We start from the raw sequence: 24,827 nt of genomic DNA, 5'->3' as shown, positions 1-24,827 counted from the left end.
TAATTGACTTAACTGGAGGTGTTTTAGTGGGTGGTTTGGTCACCGTTTGCCACATTTGGCGCCCAACGTGGAGCACATAGCAATAGCTTTATAAATATCCATACCTGACCCCGGATTCAAACCAGGTACCATCATTACCGCAGTCAAGCTTCTACTCCACTAGGGCACACAGGTCGGTGGTTTTGTACAAGCTTTTTGTTTACTATATAAGCTTGAATTGTATTTAGTTTTAGTTTTAGCATCGATGTAATAGTGATAAATAATGAAACCTGCACCCATGTTATCAAGTTGACTGCAAGTAAGTGCTAAATATTAATTGTTACTGTTTTAAATCAATCTATTTAGGGCCCTTTTAGATTTAGTTTATTGTTAATATTGTAACTTCCTGTGAATATCGATAATTAATTGTATATAAACATTTAAATAAATTATGTCTTAAATTTACATTACAATAGAGAATTAGCAGAAGTCTATTTACCTAAAATTACGATGCCTACATTCCGCAGGTCTAACTCCTTTACAAATAAGAGGAACTGTTACTGAGATGATGGAATGGGTTGGATGCAGTTCCAACACTGAACCAAATATAGATGGAACTTCCTTATTTTAAATATAACACTATACTTTTTATTGCAGTTTCGTATGGTGCTTTTTATGTGCTATTTTGAAACCATTTTCCGCCGTATCTGAGTTGAAGATAGAAGCTAAAGGTAACTGATTTAATTTCTAGTGTTTCAATAAAATAAATTCGCAGTTTGTAACCGTTCCCGTCAAGATATTTCGATTGTTTTTGTTGCGTCCGAAAGCCCTTGTCATCTAGAAGACGAGTGGCAAATTAATATTTTAGAATTTCAATCCCATTAAGTAGTTATTAGATGGTTTTGGTTTTCTATGTTAATTTAAAACGAGCATTCAAATTGCAAGGCCATGTAGGTTTACGCCGATATCAGGTTGATAGGCGACCTTCATGCCGACGCAAGGAATAGGTGTTAATTGGACTACCGATTTTCAAAATTTCAATCCGGCCAATTAATTAAGTGAAATTAACAATAGCTTAATAAATGTGTTGCAGTAAACGTCATTCCACATAGTCAGTTGGGGTATCAAAAGAGGTGCTGTTAATTGATTTGAATTTTGGGAACATTACAGCAGGCCGCACAATTAATTAAAGAAATTTTGATTTTTGGATGTAGATAACCGAATACACCGTGTCGGCTGGAAAAACCGTCGTTCCCTCCATGGCATAGCTGAATTTTATAAAAGGTAAAGCCATTGAGCGCGTTCTAAACACACAACTGTTGTGGAACAGTTACAGATACTCTTATAATTACGTTGCTACTTTTAATTGCAAGGTAAGCTTTTTGCTACTTCCGTTTCATTAATTATAAGGAGGGGGGAGGGGGATATTGTTTCGCTTTCCTGCATTTGCTGTCCCGTAGACACCGCTACCGAATCCGATTATTTACTGTTCCCTTTTAGGGAAAATGCTGTACGCTTTAATTTTGTTTTATCATTCACAAGTAGCCGGCCGCCGCTTGCCCTTTAGAATTCCTGGAGCTGCCGTTTACTCTCATTGAGTTTACCCGAGGTTTCTGAGACCGTTTGGCAAACCGATGATAGTACTGCTGACCCGGACCAGAGGCAAGGCTGCACCATTGGTGGCGCTCGAGTATGTCCGCCCAGTCTGCCAACAGAACATCCAGGTTACCGCCGACTGCTACTTTCGTGTGCTCACACGATTTAGTGACTACAATTTGTAATAGGTATGTATTTATTTTTCTTGTCAATAAAATTATTTGCATTATTCTGCTAATGCTTATTTTTCATGCCATTTGTGCGCAGACTTCCTACCAAAGTTCGTAGAGAATGTAAAAATGTAAAGGCACCGGCACGGTACAATGCAAATGACTTGATGCGAAAAAGCAGTGTGACATCAACGAAACAAGAAGTTAAAAAAAATCCTATAATCCGATCAGGCCAAATTCTGATTCTAAATCATCCACGGATGCACAAAAAAAAATTCATCACAATCCGCCCAGCCGTTTAGGAGGAGATCAGGCACAAAGCATGTACAGAATAATTTGATATATAAAGAAGATTATCCTGTAAAGAGTATGTTATGTCTGCATTATTGAGAGCAAATTGAATGTGAATGTTGATAGTAGAGCGTTGCGCCCTCAGGGTTAAGCTATTATTAATAGCAAAGTAATCACAGTAGTCATTCCATGTTAGAAAAGCATTGCCCCCCCCCCCAAATAAAAGTAATGCAATGGTGCCTGATCACGTGATCTTGGTGCACATTTCACATAATCCCACTAACTACATTTTGAATGAATTCACCAAAGGATAGAAAATTTAAATACCTTCGACATTTCCTTCATATATGCCACCATTATTAATGCATTTAAGATTCGTAAGATACTTCCTACTCATCCATGAAAGCAACTTTTCATATTCTTTATAATAAGCTTTATCTGATTTCGATTTTACAGGTACCAACTTTTCTTCTGCTTTTGCAACAAGCCATTGAATGAACGGCGATTTTTAAGCGAATGTCAAGTGACATTTCCATGGCAATCATGGAATTAAGAATAAACAGCCCACATAATTAGTTGTACTGTGGTTTTGTCGCATATTAGCCACCTGCCGATTTCCTTTTTGGCGCTCTGTTAATTTAAATGTATCTAAATTGAAAGGGCAATACATTAGCCAGTCAGGTGTATAAGGTTTTTCTAATTTGTCTGCATTATTTTCTAATTCAACACTAAAAACTGCCAATTAAGTTAAATAAACTAACTTTTTTCTTTTCAATACAATAGTACACATAAGTGAAACTCACGTACCTCTATTTAGTAAATCAACTCCCTCCACACCAGTTAAAGGAATTTTCAGTTTCTCCAAAGGCTTCACCTGCTCCTTCCTGATCTTGCCCAACTGCTTGACATCCACTCGGTCAACCTCCGTTTCATCCACCATACCAAAATGTTGCAAACAATAAAACCTATACCCATATTGTCCCTCCTTATCAAACAAGTAGGAGCCCAATCGCAACGTCGTGTAACAATACTGACACCTTAAGGAAAAGATAGAGAAAGTAGACTCGTAAGAGGGTACTTACTTAAAACAACCGCGATGAAAGAATCTCCCCTCAGCAGATAACCGTTCCATCAGATACACTCTTTTCTGACAGAAGTGGCAATATTCAGAGCCGCTATTCGTCGGTAAAACAACAGGTGGCTTCGGAATCTAGAACATCAATTCACACTCACTTACTTAGTAACATGAATCACTTACATTTTTCTTGATCGGTTTCGCCTCTTGGTTGTCGTCTTTAGGCAGCAACTTTTCAGTGATTTTTGCAACCTTATTCGTGCCGAGATCCCGCAACGAACCCTCCTTTAGCCTTTGCTCTAGATGCTTAATTCCCTTGTCTAATTCCGAAAACTTAGCTGCAAAAGTAAGGTTAAAAAAAAAGATGCGCGCAATGATCGGTACCTTCGCCACTATTTTGCCTATTTATGCACTTCTTCTGTCTGGCCAAGAATTGTTCTCTGTTCCACTTTGGCACGCGTTCCTTCTCTCTGTTGACCGATTTGCCTAATTTGTTCTCCAAAATTTTCTTCTCGATTTCTTTAATATTCCAGTCGGATGTTTCAATCTTTCCGATCGCTCGCGTCAGATCCTTGGGCTTTTTTTCGGTGGGCTGCAGATACCTCCACTTCTCCTCTATGTCCTTGATACGAGCAGCAAATTCCTCGTCGCCTGCGCCAGTTTTCGATTGAGTCGGTAAGCGATTTTCTCTATCCTAGACAAATTGACTTAAATGTGATACAAGTCATGACTGAGCGTTGTCGGATTTCAAAGTCGGTAATTATTAGGAGTGTTAACTTACAACGTTTGCACACTGATTATAACGTGTTAATACAACATGCTCACTACAACACGACTATGAGTTTCTTACAGGTATGTAAGTGAATTGCTTTTCTAAGTTTTTAACGCGATCTTGAAAATCTGGCGCCGTCTGTCTGTACACAAACAGCGAATAATCCTCGAAAGGTTGTGATTGGTCAGGTTTCGCGTTCATTTGTAACATTTGCATGCTTTTAATGAACTGTTCCGTTTGCATTTTCCGCTGCTGCCGCCTTTTATTTTGACGATCCAAACGATTTGCTGCAATTTCTTCTAATCGCTTTCGTCTTTCTTCCTTCAGTTCAAAATAGTCATTATTATTAATAAATCGAAGTTTACAGGTAGGCAGCACAAAATATATATTATGTGCCACCCATCTGCCACCATAGTCGATCAAATACACAAAACTACTTTGAATATTTTATTTGCAGTAATCCACATTAAATGTAGCTTTCAGGATTTAATAAATAATCAAATAAAAACAAACCTAAACAAATTAACACATTTTTCCGGATTCTGGATATAATACTCCCAACGTTCTGTAAAAAAGGATAACATTAGGATAGGATTGTGGTAACCAAATTGACATTTGGGGGAAAAGGGTACTATACCCAAGAAAACTAAAAATCTACCCGAAAAGAGATTCGAAAAAGCAACGGAAAGATACTAAGAAGACAATAAAGATAAAAATATACAGAGTAGCTCATTTGGTGTGCACAACATTGTTTTATAATGGAAACCCTTAGCCTTATTATGCACAAAAAATATGGATAACTTTCTATAAAGCAGTCCATTCCAAAAATTTTCAGTTTTCAAAATATTGGTTATTTAATATTTTCTAAGACCTAAGTACAAAGTACAGTTGTAAGGACAAACAAAAGGTGATATTTTTTAAGTGATCGATGGTTCTGAAGATATGAGATTTTATCATATAATGTAAGATAAAAAAAGGTAAAAACGGCCCTTTTTTATTTATTTTTACGCAGAATCCAGTGGCGTAGTTAAAAAATTTTGGAGGACCATTTCTGAGATTTTGTAATTCATACCCGAAGTTATGACCACACCGTATAATTGTGAAGTTGACCCGCTTTGCTGAACACCCGGTATATAGAAACATTTTAAGTTGTGCGCTTCGTTACTAAGCATAGTTTCTGAATTTACTTATTTGCTCTAGTAGACGAAGAGTGAGCTTTGTGTGTTTCTATTTTGTTAACTTGTTTCATGTTTGTCTTATCGCCGATAACACAAGTAACTTTCCTAATGAATTCATCCGTTTTGCAACCGTTCCTGTAGGAATATTTAAATTGTTTTTACAGCCACCGAAAGCTCTCTTGCCAGGGAAGAAGAGAGAGAATCAATCATATGAAGTTTTAGGTCCGTTAATTACCGATGAATCGATTTTAGTTTTCTAATGGAATACGAAAATCCAGAATTGAAACCGGTAAGGTCGTGCAGTTTAAGGAAAATATCACCGATTGCGCCGCTTGACCTCACATTCCAAGGAACAAAAGGGCATTTGTCCGAATTTGGAGATTTCATTCCGACTATTTGGATAAGTATAATTAACCGTAATTAGTTGAACGGGTTATAAATAACCTCGGAAGAAGTCGAGATTGCAGGTGCGCTCTTAAATAACTTGAAGACACCGGTCCCATATTTTTCCGATGTCGGGGAAACGCGTAATTAATTAAAATCAGTTTTAACTTGTTTGAACGTATCGAAGGTATAAGCGTACGGGGCGGGAATTCCAGTTTGTCCCTACTCAAATGGACGTCGAGATAAATAGAAAACGCACTATGAAATAGGATTTTTTGCCAATTTGTTTGCCGTAACTACGTTAATTTTTGGGAAACTGTACTGTATTTAAATCTTTTTGCTTTTTGCATTTTCGCCAGTTCCATTAAACATTAAGTTACCAGAGATTGCCGTAATGTTGTTTTAGTTTTTCCGACGTTTTTTGAACCCGTTTGATTCCTGGAGCTGCCGTTTCTCCGGTTGAGTTTACACCTGAGGTTCCCGAGACCGACCCGCCAGGCCGCTGTTACAGCCAACCTCGCCTAGGCGCGGGGCCGTTCGCTTGATGGTGTTACAGAACTATAATTAATTTTATATTAATATTTAAATTTTATTTTGCGCGCGCTTTATGACACCTTATCTTCCACAAAAGTGTGCGTTAGAACCGATACGATATACGAGCCAAGCTTTACTTCGCTTTTAATGTTGTCCTTGAGTGTCCTTCCTGAGTGCAACATCGCCAATATTACCACCGCCGCGGCGCTATCGCTATCATCCTGCTCGCCTCTATACCTACACCAGCGAAACGACATATAATAATAAGGTAAGGTGTCTCTTATCTGTTTTGATTAATTTGTAATTACATTTAAGCCAGCCTAAAGGCTTTATTTTGGGCTTGGTTCTTTAACAGATGGCGCTCGAGTCTGTCCAATTTAATTATTATCATTAGTATATTTGTTTATTTTTCTTTTAAATATTAAATTGCAATTATTATTCCGCTAATATTTATTTAATTTTCGTCGAATGTGCGCGAACTACCCCAAATTCGTCGCAATTTGATCCCAAGTTGGTATTTTTTAAATGCAACACCCTGTATATTCTAACGTAAATTTTTTGCATTCGTTCGCACGACCTATATTATATTCTTTAAAATTATATTATTATATACCATATTTTTTAATTTTAAAATGACATGGTTCTACAGTCTTTATCTTTATTGATTGGAATCAGCTACCTAATCATTGGATATAATAAACAAAACAAAATCTCCATGAATCCATGGCCTTATATTCACAAAACCGTTAAAAAAATTTTTCATGGCTAAAATAAAAAAAAATATAGGTTATGATATTTTTATAATTAAGGAATTCAAGATTACAATCCTGTGCATGGCAAATAAGCCACCTTATACATACAGTGAGCGGCTAAAATATGGAACAAATGCATTTAAAAATTAAGTGTCAATTTTTTCTTGCGTAATTTTTTCACGAAAGAGAAAACATACAGGGTGCGATTTTGATTTTTTAAAATAGAACAATATTTTTTTAATCCATATTGGAATTATGTATTTTTCTTATGCCTAGAATTTGACACAAAATTCGAAAATGGATTTAAAAAACACTGTTCCATTAAAAAAAAACTTTGGTATCAAAATCTACTTTTTGACGCACCTTGTATATTTTCTCTCTAGTGCAAAAAATGCACAAGAAAAAATTATGATAGGCATGTGCGAGCATTTTTTTTAAAACCCAACGCCTGATCTTTAAATGAATTTTGTCCATATTTTAGCCGCTCACTGCATGCAAATGCAAAAAGAAATACTACAACTAAAAGATCCAATTTTAGAGACATAGGGATAGAGTGGTACGAATCTGTCCTAAAAGACATAATATGGATGCAAGAAATTTTAAATTTTTAAATAATCGTTTGTGAGGCTAGTCAAAATAGGTGGTTGAAGTAGAAAAAATTAGTAACAAAGTGATCTCTGCGGAAATGAGTACTCAATAGGGTCCTTATTAACCCCTCAAAAATCGCACTTTGTCGCATTGGTGGAACTTAGAAGACAATGGCCGCCATCTTGATTTTTGTGGAAATTATTGAATATCTCGTAAAGTATGCATTTAATTAAAAAAAACTCAAAAGATCATTTTTATAGAAAATCAAAATATACCTATATTAGAGACATTTTCAAGAATATTCTAAAAAACAAAAAAAAATTGCGAATTATATGAATTGGCTATACAGGGTGGTGACTTGCGTAACGCATCATAGGAATTTCAATGTAAAATTCATAACATGCGATTATTGGCTCCCCAAATTATTTTAGAGCAAAAATGTATTGTTTTTTCTAGAAAAAATTTTTTACGTCAATCAACCGTATTAGTTTTCAATTTTTTTTATATAAAGACGGAAAATTGGAAAAATAAAACCCGCATCTTTTTCAATAATCTACGTTTTAGTAATTTGGTCTTTCTTTATGTTGAATTCGCTGTTCTAAACAATACTTTTTGATAGAATTTGATTTGTTTTATAGCAGACATTCCATGGCATGACGGATATTGGCGTAGTTTTTGTATTAGAAAATTCCATGGCATCACAGATTATTGAAAAAGATGGGGGTTTTATTTTTCCAATTTTCCCTCTTTATTATGCAAAAAATTTAAAACTAATACGGTTGATTGGCGTAAAAAAAAATTTTCTACAAAAAACCTTAATACATTTTTGCTCTAAAATAATTTGGGGAGCCAATAATCGCATGTTATGAATTTTACATTGAAATCCCTATGATGCGTTACGCAAGTCACCGCCCTGTATAGGGATTTTTTAAATTTGATTAATATCTGGAACAGTATGCATTTCATAAAAAAGCTGAAAGAGTTTTTATGTGCTGAATGAAAAACTAGCTTCGGCTTTTCACTCCTTAAATAAGAAACTCAGGCAACAACTCGATTTTCATTTTTAATTTAATTTAATTAAAAACGCAGCGATTTTGATGAAAATTTTATGAGACGTTTTTGAGACGATTTCGCTTCGATTCTGAGAATTTCACCCCTGGGAAATTCTTCTGAGCAGCGGAGGGCATCGTTGTCGAGGTGCGCGGGTGCGGATAAAAATTCGCCGAAGCTATACGGTCAGGATTAGGACGTCGGGGCTCCGGTTCGGGAAGTTCCGATCATTGGCGCAACTTTTGGTAAGGTTAAGAAAATTCCCGCGGCACCCTTTGGGGTAGCTGCCATAAGAAGTATAAGAAGCGAAAAAATCGAAACTTTTAGAAAAAAATTCGTAACTCGAAAACGGCACCGGAACTTTGGTTCGCGCTTTCTGAGACGTCGGGCGATGGGGAGGAGCATCTTTTTACCGCGGTGCGATTAAAAGTGACACCCCGGTGCGGAAACGGCGCGACCCGGAGCGCCGATCGCGAAGGAGGCATTTTTCGCATTTTTCAATTTTGACGTCTTCTACAGGTCGAACCGTTAGAGTTAGAGCGAAACGTACAATTGCGCGATTGTAGATCTCGACGAAATCTACGAGACGAGGGGTCGTGGGTCGCCCGAGGAGAAAAACCGGAGTTTTTGAAAAGCGCGTTCCGGCGAAGAGATTCGAGGTCGGAATCGGCGTACGTACCTGCGGGCATGTTTTTTTCTTTCTTATTCCGCTTACCGCGAGGAGGCAACTTGGACGACGGCGCCGTGGTAAATTTTCCCCCGAAGGTCTGCAAAAGTCACGTGAGCGATTTGTTTTGTTTTTCGACCGCATTAAGCGCCGAAGAGCGCCGAACGCGCCGTAACTGCCTTTTTATTTAATTGTGAACTTAATTTAGGAGGGAGAATTGTAGTTCGATTGTCATATCAAGATTTTTTAAAAATCCATATTGCCAAATCATATAAATTTCAATAACTTTTTTGTTTTTTGATCAATCGACTTAAACTTTTTTTTATTATAGGTAACTTTTGATTCTCCATAAAAAAGTCTCTAGAGTTTTTTTGATATAATGTATACTTTACGAAATATTTAACAAATTCGAAAAAAATCAAGATGGCGGCCATTTTTTTCCAAGTTCCACCAATGCGACAAAGTGCGATTTTTGAGGGATTAATAAGGACCCTATTGAGTACTCATTTCCGCAGAGATCACTTTGTTACTAATTTTTTCTACCTCACTGCATAGATTGACCAGCCTATAAAACCTTCATTTTCACGCCTACTTTACGCCAGAAAATTTTAGTTTCCATGGTAGTGGCAGAAACACTTTTCCTGCCTCCTGTCAAAATCAGACTCCTGTCAAAACTGACACATTCAAAGAGTCCTATGTGAAAATTGAAATATATTCAAAAATCCATATCTGAAAGTGAAATTAAGTATGCCCAGGGTATCAACAAGGGATGTAAACTGATTGATATTCTGTTCGGATTGCTATATGGCACACTAGGAAGTGAGCGTTATGATAAAACACGAAAATAAAGTTTAGAAGAATTAGACAGAAGATATCTATTTGAACAACTTTGTGCAAGGAAATATAGGAAAGGATAAATTATGGAAACAGACCTACCCCACACCCAACTATACGATTAACCAAAGTTACTTACCACACTCATGTCGTACTTCTCAAACGACCTTCTCTTCTTATTTTTCCTTTCTGTCGTCGCTGGTTTGCTCGATGACATTTCCGCGTGACGTTTCGATCTGCCAATGTTAAACCGACTTGCGAAGCCATCGTTAATGCGGGCGGTGATAGTCGGTATCGTCTTTTCTCTTATATTCTCTTTAACTTCCGATAAATCCTACAATGACAAAAAACAACTTTATTCCCAAACCGTTTAATAAGGGCAAAAGAGAACAATGCTGGTAATTTCGAAACAGTACAAGGAAATCGAGAGGAAAGATACAAGGCAAATGTACAGGAGGCAACCTACTATTTTATCGGTTTCAAGCATTGTAGAAACCTTTTCCCATATTTCCGTAATAACTTGGTGTGGAGCACAGTTTCCTTGTACAATATTGGAAATGTTTACGTCGCTGATGGAGTGCATCATGCTCTCAATGAGCGGTGACTCTATTTCACTTTGAATTTCCGTTTCGTCAAGCACAGTCTTAGTCTCTTGTACCTCATTGTGTGGAATCTTTACGCGATTTTCAAATGTAGTTGCATTTATCCAATCAATGACCTTATGTTCAGTATCCAACATGGGAGAAACTGAATCATTCATCTTGCCAGCATACAAAAATTTTAATGTGGAGTATCCCTTCAAAAAGTGACACAATTCAGTGTCACACACTGTCTTGTTTTCGATTAATTCGCCAGAGCACCGTTTCCTGTTTATAACCGGAGGTTGGACGGAGATATGAAGATTATTTGACGAAACTCGTAATGTCAACTCCTGTAACGTTGTCATTCTGGGACTCTCTTCTAAATGACGCAACACAATGTTTTTGGCCACTTTTTTCTTTTTTTTCGCCCCTTTCTTATTGTTGCGGGAATTCTTAATTGTACAAATTTCTTGGAAATTCTCATCATAGCATGTTACACAATTTAAATTTTCTGTCTGTTGCTTACAAGTAGAATGCGAAGGGTTTGTCAACTTTAATCTTTTCTTAGAGCATAATTTTGCTCTTTGTTTTCGTAGGTTCTTTGCTATTTTTATCTTTGATGATTTGCAATGACGCTTTTCACTAAACACAGCTGCATTTGGGGAAAAGGGTAAGGAAGGTGTTGAAGAGCAGGACGGTAACAGTGAGATCTGTTTTAAAACAAAAACGACATTATTTACCATTTACGTACATCAAATAACAAATTAGTCCTTAATTCACTACTTCACCACTTACGGCCGGTTGCACCTACAAATTTGGGAGCTTAGCTTAAGCGTGTCTTAAAATCCATGGTAACCATTGTCACAATAATCACTGCCAGGGATTTTAAGCTACGCTTAAGCTAAGCTCCGCTTAAATTTGTCAGTGTAATTGACAATTAATTAGTTAAAATTATGTAGCATTTCATTCATCTTGCAGTTGATTGCAGATGATTTTGAAAGATTGATCTTATGATTTAACTACTTGTAGACACATTTTTAAAGTAGGATTTTCTTTAGTTTGTGTGCGCACGTCATCAATTCTATTTTTGCGGAATAATGTAATGCCAACGTATTAACAAAATTTAAAAAAAATCATTTTAATCCACAATAAACGTTGGAATTACGTGTTATGTTAGACTGATGAATGTATTTCACAAAATATAGGTTCTTGGGGCAGAGTTGTGCGTTATTTAAAAAATAAAACCAAAAACCTTTAGAAAAAAAGGTTTTTTTTTGTTTTCGGGTTACCTACCTGTCAATCGAAATTGTCTTAGATCATAATATATATTCCATAGAAATAGCCTATAGTCACTAAACATGTGCCAACATGTGAGAGAGATAGCCAACAGTAGAATACCGATCATGCGCACTGCGTTGTCAATGCAATTGACATTCCCAGCATTTCAGTAGAACATAAAGGGGTTTATGGTGCTATTACAGTAGAAAATATGAGTAGTTTTTATGAAAGTAATAATTAGAATGCTGTGTTTCATTTGTCGTGAACATAGTACTACAGAAAGTGCAATTTCATTCCATGGGTAAGTTACAAAATATGTACTTTGTAATTTAATATGAAGTGAACCATTTTTGTGACGCCTATGGTTATCAGCTGTTTACATTCGGATGCTACTGCGCATGTGCAGTGTTCTACTTACGGTGAAAAATATATCTCTATCAGTCAGATATGTTGGCAGGATGCTTCTAAAAGTATTTAGACTTCCATTAAAAATTTAAATCTAAAAATTTGCACACCAACGTAGTTTTTCATGATCCATTGAAAGAAAATATTATCATGATCGTTTCACTTCCGGTTTTCCCGGATGTGGATGGCAATATTTTATATAGAACACCCTATATTTTATTGCATTTTCGAAATCTACATGAAAATCTACGTTGTTTGATACCACATTTCTCTATACCCAGCATCAAAGGTTTTCAAGATTTTTCAAAATTTTTGACGTTTGAAGACTGCTTTTCTTTAGGCCCCTGTTAAGTAAGTATAACTCCGTTGACTTGAATTTCAAAAAGTCTTCCAAAGTCAACAATACTGACGTGATGCAATGTGCAAATCATTTTAATTTTGAGCGCCCGTCTACAGAGTGTTTTAAAATTGATGGTCAAGTTTAATAACTTCAAACCTTAAAAAGTTGCTTTTTCAAAACCTGCTTTATTTTTTTGCACTTTCAATTTTTGAAGACAGCTGGATTAGGTCTGCAGATCCGCGCTAGTCTTCTAGATCTCCAGATATAACGCTACTCTGGACTCTTCTGTGTGAAGTCTTATAAAAAAAAGTTGTTTCTTGTGAAGAACTGCCACATTAAACAAAGCCTCAATTAATCTTTGTTTTTTATTTTGTCGTTTGTTATTGTAACCTGTTTCTGTTGTTGATTTCATCTTTATTTAACTATCATGAACAACAAATGATAACAATATTATAACCATTAAAAAAATGTCTGACAGATCTGCCAACGCATTTATTTCAAGGCCTCCTAAGAAAGTTGTGCATATAACGGTCACAATTTTAGAAAATCTGAAATAAAACGAAAACCATATCAGATAGGTATAAGGGATATAATATTTGATCGATTTAATTTTTTTGGACATTTGAAAATGCAAAAAAATCAAGCAGGTTCCATTTGAAAAAATCAAGTTTTTAAGGTTTGAAATTATTAAACTTGACCACCAATTTGAAAACACCCTGTAGAAATTTAAATCATTCGCACGTATCATCACGTCAGTATTGACTTTTTAAAAATAATGTCAACGGCGTCATAGGTGCGCTTGAATAACTTCAAGCCTTTGATGTTGGGTATAGGGAAATGTGGTTTAAAACATGTCGATTGCGAAAATGCAATAAAATATAGGGTGTTCTATTTAAAATAAGAAACTTGCTATCCACATCCGTTAAAACCGGAAGTGAAACGATTATGATAATATTTTCTTTCGGTACAGTTCGACAGACTGGTTCAACAACCACGTGGAATGATGCACATACATGTTTTTGGAAAAAAATATAACGTTCCTAGAACCTTGAAACTCGTGACATGATTTTTATTGTTACAAAATTTGAAGTATTTCGTGGATTTTCTTTTGCTTTGTTCATTTAGTTTGTGTATTTATTTGGACTATGCCAGGGTTTTTGTCCCAAAGAAGGTTTTCTTGACATCGCCTGGTTGCGTGCGTAATTTAGTTTATATGTTCTGGTCTTTTCTTATGCACAAAATTATGAGTTTTTATTCAATTTCTTTTCCCATTTGCGTACGAAAAGAACCGCCAATTGTAACATCAACTGCTATCTAGATTCCAAAGCGCCGCGAAACGTCCGTCATTTTGACATGAAAGTAACTCTGCTTGTGAGATTGGGTAAGTCTAGATTGTAGTCGTTTCTCTACTTTTGCCGCGGGCGTACGAAAAAACAATTAAAATTATTTTGTTTTAATTTTTCTTTACGTCCTATTCACAATGTCCACCGCGACATAGACAACTGAAACATTTTTTTAGTAATTGGTCAATGCCACATAATGCAGCACTGTCTGTATGACTGTCTACCTACGTATTCTCTTCCATTGATTGCATGACGCTATGTAAACATACTTAGTGATGACGTCATAATACACTGATGACGTGCGCGCCAACTAAGAAAACTCCTACTACACCAAATATCATCAATATTTAAGATTTTCAATACGTTTGAACTATCTCTTAGTGTACCTTTTTTGAACCAAGTAACGATTACTAATTTTTGTTTAGAAATTTTTTAATTTTTACTTCTCGTGTATTCATACAAAAAAACTACTGTCCCTTCCTTTCTTGCTTTATATTTTTAAAAATTTCAATTTGAAAAAATTACACCTATTAAAACAAAAAAGGCAATTTGAAATTATCACAACCAAATAACAAATAATCACTTACCAATTTAGGATGTTTGATGTGAGGTATTTCACCCCTAAATGTGTCATATATTTGTGTCAAATATGAGAACATCGTCAGATAATCAGGCGTTTCCAGCTTGGCCATCTCCTCGCCAGTCATGATCGGCGATATTCCTATCTCCTTTTCGAGCAGATCGAACGCCAACTGATTGTTCTTCGCGACGTCCTCCGACTTTATCGCGCCGTAATCGAGTAAATCCGGTCGATAATGGTGTAGTATCGCACACAAGACTCTGCCATCCCTAAACGAGTTCGTGAGGTCTTCCACTAATAGGTCGTCGTAGTCCTTTATTTGTTCTTTAATCCAACCAATGAGTGTATTTGCGTCGAGATGTAGGTCTAAAACAGAAAAGTGAGACACACTAGACGTCAGTCAGTAACAAACCTCGCTTTCTTCGTTTTCTGTGAAGTTCGTTTATAAACGGTTGTGCCGCCCTAGACGTTAACTCGATGGTGTTTGGATCGTCAGTGTCATACAGCGTTAGTACTTGTTGTGGAAGGAGAGCAGACTTATTAAGATTTGGATAGCGCGTGCTAGGATCGACAGTGTATGCTTTGCAGTCTTTATTTAAATTTTCTGGTGTAGTTTGAGCAAGTAACCTATATATGGATTCTCTTTCAGCTAGTACTTCTAACGGAGTGGATAGTCCGCTACCCCATCCTTTTATAGCCCAGCAAGCGTCCAAGGACGATAAAAACCCACGGGCACATCCTGAGCCGGTGGGCCAAAAGGGCTATAACAAAATTTGTAGTCATAAAAATCATTTTAAATGGAGTGCTACCTATACCAATGTTACGTTACTGCTCATGTAGAACAGTAAATAATCCCCTAAGGATTACATAGGGGCCTTATCACTTCCAGTTTGACTGTAAGTGACCCAAAATGTAGAAATTTAAATACTTTTTTGGATTCTACCATTTTAGACCTGCTTTCAGTAATTTATACGAGGTTGGTCGAAAAATTGATTACAGTTCTTTTAATCTAGGTGGCCATGAATGGACTTACATGGTTCTTCATGAACTCTACATTAGGTACTAAAAAATCCATTTTGCATATCCAATTCAATAACAAGGATTTTAAACAATTTTGAAATTGTCAAAATTAGTTTTGTGCTGTCAAGTCAATTTTTTCAAATAGTCCATAGTGGCACACCTGGATATTTTGAGGCGCTCTGTATATAGTTTTCAATTAATGCTAAAATTATATGCTAATCTATGGTTAAATCGAGGGTTAAATAAGAAAAGTAAATGATTTTTTTCTTCTTTCTTTATATTAGCATATAAGTTAGTTAGGTACTGATAAATTTTTACCAAACCTCGTATAAATTATCAAAAACAACATATCAGATGTAGAATTTCCTGTGAAATTCAAACATGTAAAAATATACAAGTGCCATTTCAATTTTGGATGTGTAACCGGCAGTGATAGGAAAATACTATTCAGTTTATTGTTAGACATCGTCTAGTATAAAAACCGTCACGTAAATCACGCAGGGAGCCGCCCACTGCAAAACTTTTGTCTTTCTCTTCGCATGGGCTAGATAGAGAAAAAAATATAACAGCTTAATTTGAGCACAAAAGCGACCTGTTTTGCAGTAGGTGGCGATCTGCGACGATTGACGTGACGTTTTTATACTAGACGACGACTACCAAAGGTTTATACGGAGGCGCTTCGTTAAGAAAAGTGTCGTGCCGAAAGTCTTTGTGTTGGTTCTAGGAGTTGAAGATAGTAAGTAAAGGCAATTGACTTAATTTTTTGTTTCAGACGCCGTTACTGTAAACAAAAGCTGTAATTAATTCGCCGTTTGCAACCGTTCCCGTTAAGATATTTCAATTAATCAATTGTCATTTAGAAGAAAAGGGCGAATTCATATTTTAGAATTTCAGCTCAGTTAAGCCATTATTAGCAGATTTTAGTTTGCAATGGTATATGAAAACGAGCATTAAATCAGCAAGGTCATGTAGGTTTACGACGTTATCAGTTTGGTAAGAGACCTTTTTCTGACCTGAGAAATTTCGAGAGACAATGGGGGTTAATTAGAAGTATGAATTTAGAAATTTCATGCGTGCCGTTGACCTTGACCATGGGCAAAGCCGTAGCCCTTGGTGACGCTCGAATCCGTCCGTTCCGCCGACGTCACATGCGGGTTGTTGCTGCCGACTGCAACTTTCTTATTTTAAATAGAACATCGTGTATTTTATAAGACTTTTGAAATCTCCATAAAAATCTACGTGGTTTGATACGACATTCCCTATACCCAGTATTAAACGTTTTCAAGTTATTGAAGATTTTTGACTGTACCTATAGGGAAATGTGGTATCAAAACTACGTAGAAAATGCGATGAAATAGAGGGTGTTCTATTTAAAATGAGAAAGTTGCTATCCATGTGGGGTAAAACCGAAAGTGAAACAATCATGATAATATTTACTTTCGATAGATCATGAAAAACTATATTGGCATGTACATTTTCAGATTTAAATTATCAATGAGATCCTGAATACTTTTAGGTAACGGTTTGCGTGAAACAGCCTGTATACACACATTTATTTCCATGGAAATTAACTATCAGACACACTGAACCGTAAGACGAGAGATTGCCCGCCCTTTAATTCCTTTAAATTGATTTGAATTTTTTGAAATTTAAAATTTTTCTTTTTTTTTGCCTGAATGTTAATAAATTTTTATTTCTTCCAATTTAAGAGTTGTTTTTCGTTATTATTCCGAAAATTTCAATTGAATTTGATTTTTTAAAATCATTTTAAATTTCTTCTTATTCTTCTTGCGAGTGTTATTGATTTTATAAGTTCTTAATTCTTCCAAATTCTTGTATTTTCAATTTCCTTCTTGTGGTTGTCGTTCTTTTTTACCTACTTTAAGTCTTTCAATTTTTTAATTTGAGTGCAGTTGTGTACATTTTGTGGATTTCTTAGGTATTTGAATTTGCATTTTTGTGCGAGCCCAATTTTATAATGGACATTCAATAAATTCTCTGATGGTAGTGGCTGTGGCTTTCCGTTTTTAGCATGAATATACTTGATAAGTTAGTATAGCCCCACATGAACTGTTAACAAACACGCCAAATGAATATGGCTAATTTTGACTTCGCACAGAAATTCGAAAAGTATGCAGAAAGTTAAATAGAGGAAAATGTCTCATGTAATAGTTTTTGCAACAAACCATAGACGTACTCTGTCACAACTGTCAAAAACAGGCGATCAAACCAGAACAATTATTGAACTCCCATTAGTGGTTTTAAACTTAGAAGACATTTTCCTGGCCAGTATGTTTGAGATATTTTTCTGAAATTTTAATCATAGATGGCGCTACTACTAATAAGGGAAAATTGTGCTTGTTGAAGCAAGTTATAAAACAGATTCAAAATTTTTTCATTTCTAAAAAAGAAAAATACCTATACCTTCCTATTTTACGGCTTAAAAAATGTTTCGATATGAATTATATCAAACTTTTTTTTAAATCAATTTTGTTCAGTACTTACCTCAAGTAAACTATCGCCAACTAAAATCATAAACAGCTTATATCCATGCCTTTCGATAACTTTTGAAGCATTTTCGGCTGCATACATTGATGTAAAATCAAACATGGCCACATCGGGTTGTCCGTAATGATTAACGGCGAATTCCAAATCGGGCATTTGATAATTTGTACTAAATTCGGCGGCCTCCCTGGCGTACTCCATTAAATTATCCCTATCGACGTTTTCTGGAGACAGCAAGCGGGCGGTATCGGGATAATCCTGAAATTCGCAATGACGCGCGATGCGCAGATTTATAACAATACGAACCTGAAGAATGACCCCTTTTTCGATCAGACTTAGTTTCTTCGCGGTCATCACAAAATAATGAGTGTCGTCCTTATAATAAACAATATTCTCTAAATCAATTCCAGTCTCCGCATTCAGTTCCTTAAAAAACTTTTGATTAAATATAAAAGCGACCCCGCTAATTTCTTCCACGCGTGCTTCGGCCTCGGTGCGTTTGTTAATAAAATTCGCCGTAATCGCAATGGCTAGTTTTCCCCTGAATTCTTTCCGTTTAAAGCCCTGTAATGTGTTTCGTTTACCGTCCGCCCCTACAATTACGTCGAACTCGTACTGGGAGACGGGGTGCTCGACCGGTTTGAATTCCGCGCGCCATCCGATCTCTGAAAGAAATCACTTTACAAATTCAAAAGTTGGCCTCCTCTCACCGAAGTTTTGACACCTGTTAGCAGTATCATAACATAAGAAATGTAATATGCCAGCCAATATGAGTGTTGGTCTCTTTCAATTATTTAGGTAATCGCAATAGTATTTCAGTGAGGTTAGGACCCCCATCCCCCCATTAAAAATTGTTCTATATTTACCTAGTAACATACATTTCCTTAATTGGGTGATTTTGCAAATTTCGACGTTTTAAATCATTTTCAGCAACTTTTAAAGAATAAATTTTTTTTCCTTCTGTATGTACAGGGTGGTCCGTTGTCCGCGAGTGTTGTTGCGCCAAGTATCGCAAACATTGTTTATTTGGATGTACTCTAAGTAATTATAAGATTTCTTTATTTTTTTTTTGTTTTTTTTTGATAGGTGGGGAAATGCTCCTTATGCACACTCCAGGTTGAGAGGTCTGGAGTAGTGTGGGGCTCTCCCTTACTCGGGCATACCCACTAAAACCCCACCTTCGGCTTCTATGGCCATTTGCCTATTTGCTCAAAATATCACAGACTTCGTTCTAATAGGATATTACATACAGGTAGGTCGACTCACATACAATACAATATTTTCGATATGACAAAGTTGGTAACTGACACAACAATAAATAACAATTAAATAGACAGCCATTATATCACAGTTTGTGCAACATTTCCACACTTTGGAAAAATCCAATCACCCTTCAACACAGTTCATCGCTGCTAAAAGTTACCTTCCCATATCGGGCATATCCCGAAGTTGTCCCGTATATCTTTGTATCGTGGACAGTTATTTTAATTGTCGCCGCGTGCGTGCGGGGTAATATGTCCAAACAAACTTTGTTTCCTTTTTTTTGAATAAATGTTATTGTCAAGCAATTAATTGTGTTTATTTGAATCCATTGTGCGACCCAGACAGAGTTTTCATGTTCCCTGCCCTTTTTCAGCATTTTTCAAGCACATTTCTTGACACGCAACATTGTACTTATCGTTTTCTGATATACCATTCCATTATGATTTGGAGTGCTGTTTGGCACCCACCGCGGTGATTTATGAAACTAAAAATTCACCATTTCCTCGCCACATTTATAGACCAAATTTTACAGAAAAGCACTTGCTACTTCCCTGGACTATATACATGTGTGCCATTCTTATTTGGTCACATGGTACAGGAGGTGACCAAATTAACTCCACCCAGATACAATTGCGATTATCTAAATTAATAAAATAGCACAAAAATTATGTTGGCTGGAGCAGCACAAAGCGTAACGAATGTGGGTGAGGGGTGGGGGACTTATCCGACCCGCGTGAACCACTTACTTTCGCTACTATTCGGTTCCACAAGTTTTTCGAAGCTGACTTCCGTGTGCACTTCGACTCCGAGAAGTAGCGCCACCTTGAGAAGAATGCACTGTAGCTGCCTAATACTGATATGATCGATGGCACCGGCGCAAAATTTACCAAAAAACTTTTTGGCGCCTAATGCGCGCAAATCTTCAATCACAAAGGGCCAAAGATGAAGGACGTTGTTGCGCGACATACGATCTCGCTTTTCCACCACGACCTGTAAGTACCAAGTGAGCGAGGGATGCGAGTGAGAGATTTTACGTACCACTTTGGCGCCCAATAGTTGCGCCTCGATGGCCGTACGCAATCCGCAAGGGCCGGCTCCTATAATAAGCACCCTGGTGTTCGGGCATATTTTCCCTCTTGCGTAACATTTGTGACTAGCGCGCGCGTCAAATTTCTTCCATAGCGCTTTTGCCTTCCAAGACGTTAAGTTGTCTTTTAATTTAGGATAAAATTGCGGAAAAACGTTCGGCTTGAGATGCAAAAGTTCGCAAATGTTTCGGTAACATCCGAATACTGACTTTAAGGTGCCTGCGTTAATGAAGTGGTCGAATGCATCGTTCGCCTTCGCCGCATCGACTGTAGATATTGGACGGCCTTTTGTTAAGCTCTTGTTAAAGCGTTCCATCCTTGTTCCTAGTGCTGTGAACCATCACCTGTAACAGAAGCAGTTGCTATCAAATACCATCTTAAAATGAATGACTGGAACGTATTCAAATTCAAATATCAATAAGTCATTAATATTCAGCGCAATGTTCTTACGCATTATCAATAAGTATGCTTGAACGCACATTGTCAGACATGTCCCATGATTGCAATGCCAGGGTTACTGGGTCAAATCACCCATCCTCTGGACATTAATCGCAAGCGGTGCGCACCGAAGTGATGACTACATGAATATTAATTGCCTGAATTATAATTACTATTCCGTAATCGCTAAAAGGAGCGGGTTGTTATGTAGGTAACTGGATTTGTTTAGTTACTGCTAAAACCTTCCGCAAATCAAAATAAACGAAAGGCAACCAATATATACCTACATGAAAATCTCATTAGATCAAACACGTCAATTTGCCATCGCATCAAATATTTAGTTTACGCGCGAGTCAACACGTAACGCTTTTGGTTTAGAAATCTACTTAAAATAGCTAAAATAATACGAAAAAACTAACAGACATTTCACGATTCTTTCAGTTAATCAATTCGCTAACGGTCCGAAAGTGCGTGGTCGTGCTCTAGAAATTTACAAACCAAATTCGAATGCGTATAAGAACAATTTCAAGTAAAAGCAATCAAATTAGTACCGTGCTATTCAGAAGTTCCCAATTTAGATTGCATTTTTTTTTCTTCCTTCATTTTAAGTTTCAGCTGTGAATACGCATTCCTCTCTATTTATCATCAGTATATTTATTATTACTTTCAGAGATGCACAGACTAATTGGCTTCATAGGGATTACAAAAGGCGCCGAAAATTGATTTTTTAAAAAGCTACGCATGGAGATAACGCATAATTTATTTGATTCGACTGCGCTAAATGTCCCACATGATTTAATGAATGAATGAATAAAGTAATAATTTATTGGGCACATGCCATGTACAGAAGCGATTTTTAGTGCCCTCATAACACTCACCAATCACTGAAAATGGGATTTATTACGCAATCATCAATTTTATAGTTGGTTCTAGAGACTATAGGTTTGATCATTCTCCCAAAGGAAAACTGTGAAAGTACCTATAGAGATGTTGAGCATCACTGTTACCAAATGCTCAATTGTTCACCAACATATTGAAGTATCAATTTTTAATTCTTGATCGTAACTTCAATTTTCTAAAGGAAATAGTGTACATCCAAAGATTTTGGGCACCACTGTCCCCAAATGATGATCAATATCAATATGCACGGTCAATGACAAAAATAATGATCGCCTAATAGGTAAACTCTGCAGCATAACCAACCAATATGCCTATCACATCGGGCTCCGTCAGTTTCTTCAAGGAGATACCTTATTGGTTCGCATTTCAAAGTTGCACAATATATTCCAATGTTAGTTGCGTATGCTGCAAGATTTACCTATTAGGCGATCATTACTTTTGTCAATGACTGTACATATTTTCCGTCGGTCGCAATAGGCAGGTTCAACATTAATTTTTACTGAAATCGGGAGAGTTTGTTCTTAAAAAACGATCACAAAAAATTTGAGGGCAAAATATTGATATTTACATCCGCTGTAAGCATTTGAAAATCAAGGGTCAGCCCGAAGCTGTGTGCGCAATGCTGCCAGGGTATAAAAAAAGTTGATTGGCGAGATTTATTCAATGTTAATGTGGAAATGGAGTTTTCGGCTAATGCAAATTTAAATGAACCTCAGAACAATCCGGTAGTGGAATTATACAACTCTTACATCATTTCCACACTCACATTTGGTAACTAATTTCGCGAATCAACTTTTTGATAACCTTACAGCATTCTGCACAAATAAATACAATAAATAAATCGGTCCCAGTTTACGTGAATTCGTATACTCTGCCAGCGCGGCGGCAAATGTGTAGGCTACTGACGTCACGCGGAAGAGTCTCGCGCACAGGTACGTTTTTTCTCTTCGCGCTGACCCTTGATTTTCAAATGCTTACAGCGGACGTAAAGATCAATATTTTTCCCTCAAATTTTTTTTGACCGAATTGTGTTTAAGATACGGAAGGTTAGTGTAGCCAATTTTGGTCCTTTATTACAATTTGCACAAGGGAAATAAATAAATAAATAAAATAGCTCAATATAAGAATTTAAGAATCCCCATATCTATGTGCGCTATGTGTTTCTTTATTAATAGCATTGTGATAATCCACCCTGATGGTTAGGCAACACACATTTACATCTGAAACAAAAATAGAATATGCTCTGTATATAACCAACGACCGTTTTGCGCAGATGCCGAATACTAGGGGATTTTGGTAACGAAGCTAGGGGAGAATGGAGAGAAGATGGCGACGAGGCCGACGGAAGGCACACGCTTTCCCGGTTTTTTTTTTGATTATTCTTGATTATTTTTGGTGGTGGTGTTTTGAAGATGTATTTACAGGTAGTAACCATTTTATTCTTTCTTGTACTACATATTTAATCATTGAATTTCTTGCCACAATGTGATATTTACATTTTGCTGATTTTGCATAAACTACGATATCTGAATCATGGCGTACTCCATGCCTTTGTTTCGTTTACCGTTAGATGAATCATGTTTGTGTCATATTGTACAGATGATTATGCCATTATTTTGTTTAATTAAGTAATTTACTTCTGTTATTCATGAGGAGTTGATTATCGGTGTGATGTTACTCTGTTCGATTGACCCGTAACAATTCCGTGAGGGAAGCACCTAATACAGTTAGATTGTTCGCTGTATCTGTTACTTTCTGTTTCGTGGCTCGCTACAGTTCTTGTGCGTTAGCTATACGAAGGGGGGGGGGCTCTTTTATTTGATGTTTTGATGTTTGTGTGTGCGAGTGGGTATTTCTGTCTCCGTGGAGTAGGTACCTAATGCAGTTAGATCGTTCGCTGTATCTGTTGCTTACTCGTCTCGCGCAGGCTGCAGTTCTTAGCGTCTCGCATTAGCGAGAAAGGGGGATCCTCTCATTTACATTTCCTCTATTTAAAATATGTTCTGCTTGAGCGATAATCGATTTTCACATGAATATTTGCTATTGACCAATGGCATTCTCACATGTACTTTTCGTGTTAAATTAAATTATGTTAACTGAAGGATGGAGTAGAGCCACACCATTTACATGTTTCCTATGTACATGCAATTTGTGTATTTGACGAGTTGTGTTATTTCTATTGATCGTACAGGTATTTTGATGTTTTTTTTTGCACTGAATTGATTTATCATGTTTTCCACTGCATTTATGATGTCTTGTGTATTTTGTTTTTATGAACTTGTTTTGATGTTTGTGTGTGCGAGTGGGTATTTCTGTCTCCGTGGAGTAGGTACCTAATGCAGTTAGATCGTTCGCTGTATCTGTTGCTTACTCGTCTCGCGCAGGCTGCAGTTCTTAGCGTCTCGCATTAGCGAGAAAGGGGGATCCTCTCATTTACATTTCCTCTATTTAAAATATGTTCTGCTTGAGCGATAATCGATTTTCACATGAATATTTGCTATTGACCAATGGCATTCTCACATGTACTTTTCGTGTTAAATTAAATTATGTTAACTGAAGGATGGAGTAGAGCCACACCATTTACATGTTTCCTATGTACATGCAATTTGTGTATTTGACGAGTTGTGTTATTTCTATTGATCGTACAGGTATTTTGATGTTTTTTGCACTGAATTGATTTATCATGTTTTCCACTGCATTTATGATGTCTTGTGTATTTTGTTTTTATGAACTTGTTTAATTGCATTTGATTTGATTATCTGATTTTTATCATACAATTTGAGATGTTTTATTTATGTGTATTTGCTCTTGCATTTTATTGCTGTAGGTGATTTATTTTATGTATTTGTATGGCCTATGCCAGGGTTTTAGTCCCGGAGAAGGTTTCCCTGGCATGGTCTTGTGTGTGCGTTAATATATTTATTTGATCTTGTCATTTCTTACGCACAAAAGTTCTGTCGTTTATTTAATTCCCTTCCTGATTATGTCTCACGTCCCAACACATAAAAGAACCGATTACACAACGTAGGAGTCCATTCGTGCCACCCATATCGAGCCGACTGTCATTCAAATTCAAAAGTTCCGCGAGACTACCATCGTTTCGATTTGAAAGGTAGATGGCGCTGTCTGCGATTTGTTTCCCCAGAGTTGCCAACTGTAAGTACAGGGTGAGTCAATATTTCCAGCACCTCCTGAGGACCCCTAGGAACATTACAA

At 36.7% G+C, this 24,827-nt stretch overlaps 1 protein-coding gene across 4 annotated transcripts in view; it reads right to left on the bottom strand.

Annotated features, from left to right (window-relative positions):
* Positions 1–20,617, bottom strand: part of LOC116173364 (F-actin-monooxygenase Mical-like) — a 48,645-nt gene extending 28,028 nt beyond the window's left edge. For 2 of the 4 annotated variants that reach the window (XM_031490783.1, XM_031490784.1), the window contains exons 1-13: positions 20,224–20,617; positions 19,932–20,175; positions 18,229–18,587; positions 17,923–18,180; positions 14,810–15,158; positions 14,405–14,763; positions 10,337–11,161; positions 10,010–10,204; positions 3,962–4,204; positions 3,496–3,805; positions 3,295–3,449; positions 3,119–3,246; positions 2,844–3,073 (exon numbers count right to left, since the gene is read on the bottom strand). In XM_031490783.1, the coding sequence (XP_031346643.1) occupies positions 2,844–3,073; positions 3,119–3,246; positions 3,295–3,449; positions 3,496–3,805; positions 3,962–4,204; positions 10,010–10,204; positions 10,337–11,161; positions 14,405–14,763; positions 14,810–15,158; positions 17,923–18,180; positions 18,229–18,587; positions 19,932–20,175; positions 20,224–20,589 (4,021 nt within the window). In that variant the 5' untranslated portion in view covers positions 20,590–20,617. The remainder of the gene's footprint in view (positions 1–2,843; positions 3,074–3,118; positions 3,247–3,294; positions 3,450–3,495; positions 3,806–3,961; positions 4,205–10,009; positions 10,205–10,336; positions 11,162–14,404; positions 14,764–14,809; positions 15,159–17,922; positions 18,181–18,228; positions 18,588–19,931; positions 20,176–20,223) is intronic. The other 2 variants (XM_031490785.1, XM_031490786.1) reach the window with 2 other exon arrangements.
* Between the last annotated feature and the right edge of the window lie 4,210 nt (positions 20,618–24,827).

This window comes from Photinus pyralis, unplaced genomic scaffold, assembly GCF_008802855.1.
Source record: "Photinus pyralis isolate 1611_PpyrPB1 unplaced genomic scaffold, Ppyr1.3 Ppyr1.4_LG6, whole genome shotgun sequence".
Classification (NCBI taxonomy): Eukaryota; Metazoa; Arthropoda; class Insecta; order Coleoptera; family Lampyridae; genus Photinus; species Photinus pyralis.
This window is presented reverse-complemented; position numbering and strand designations above follow the sequence as displayed.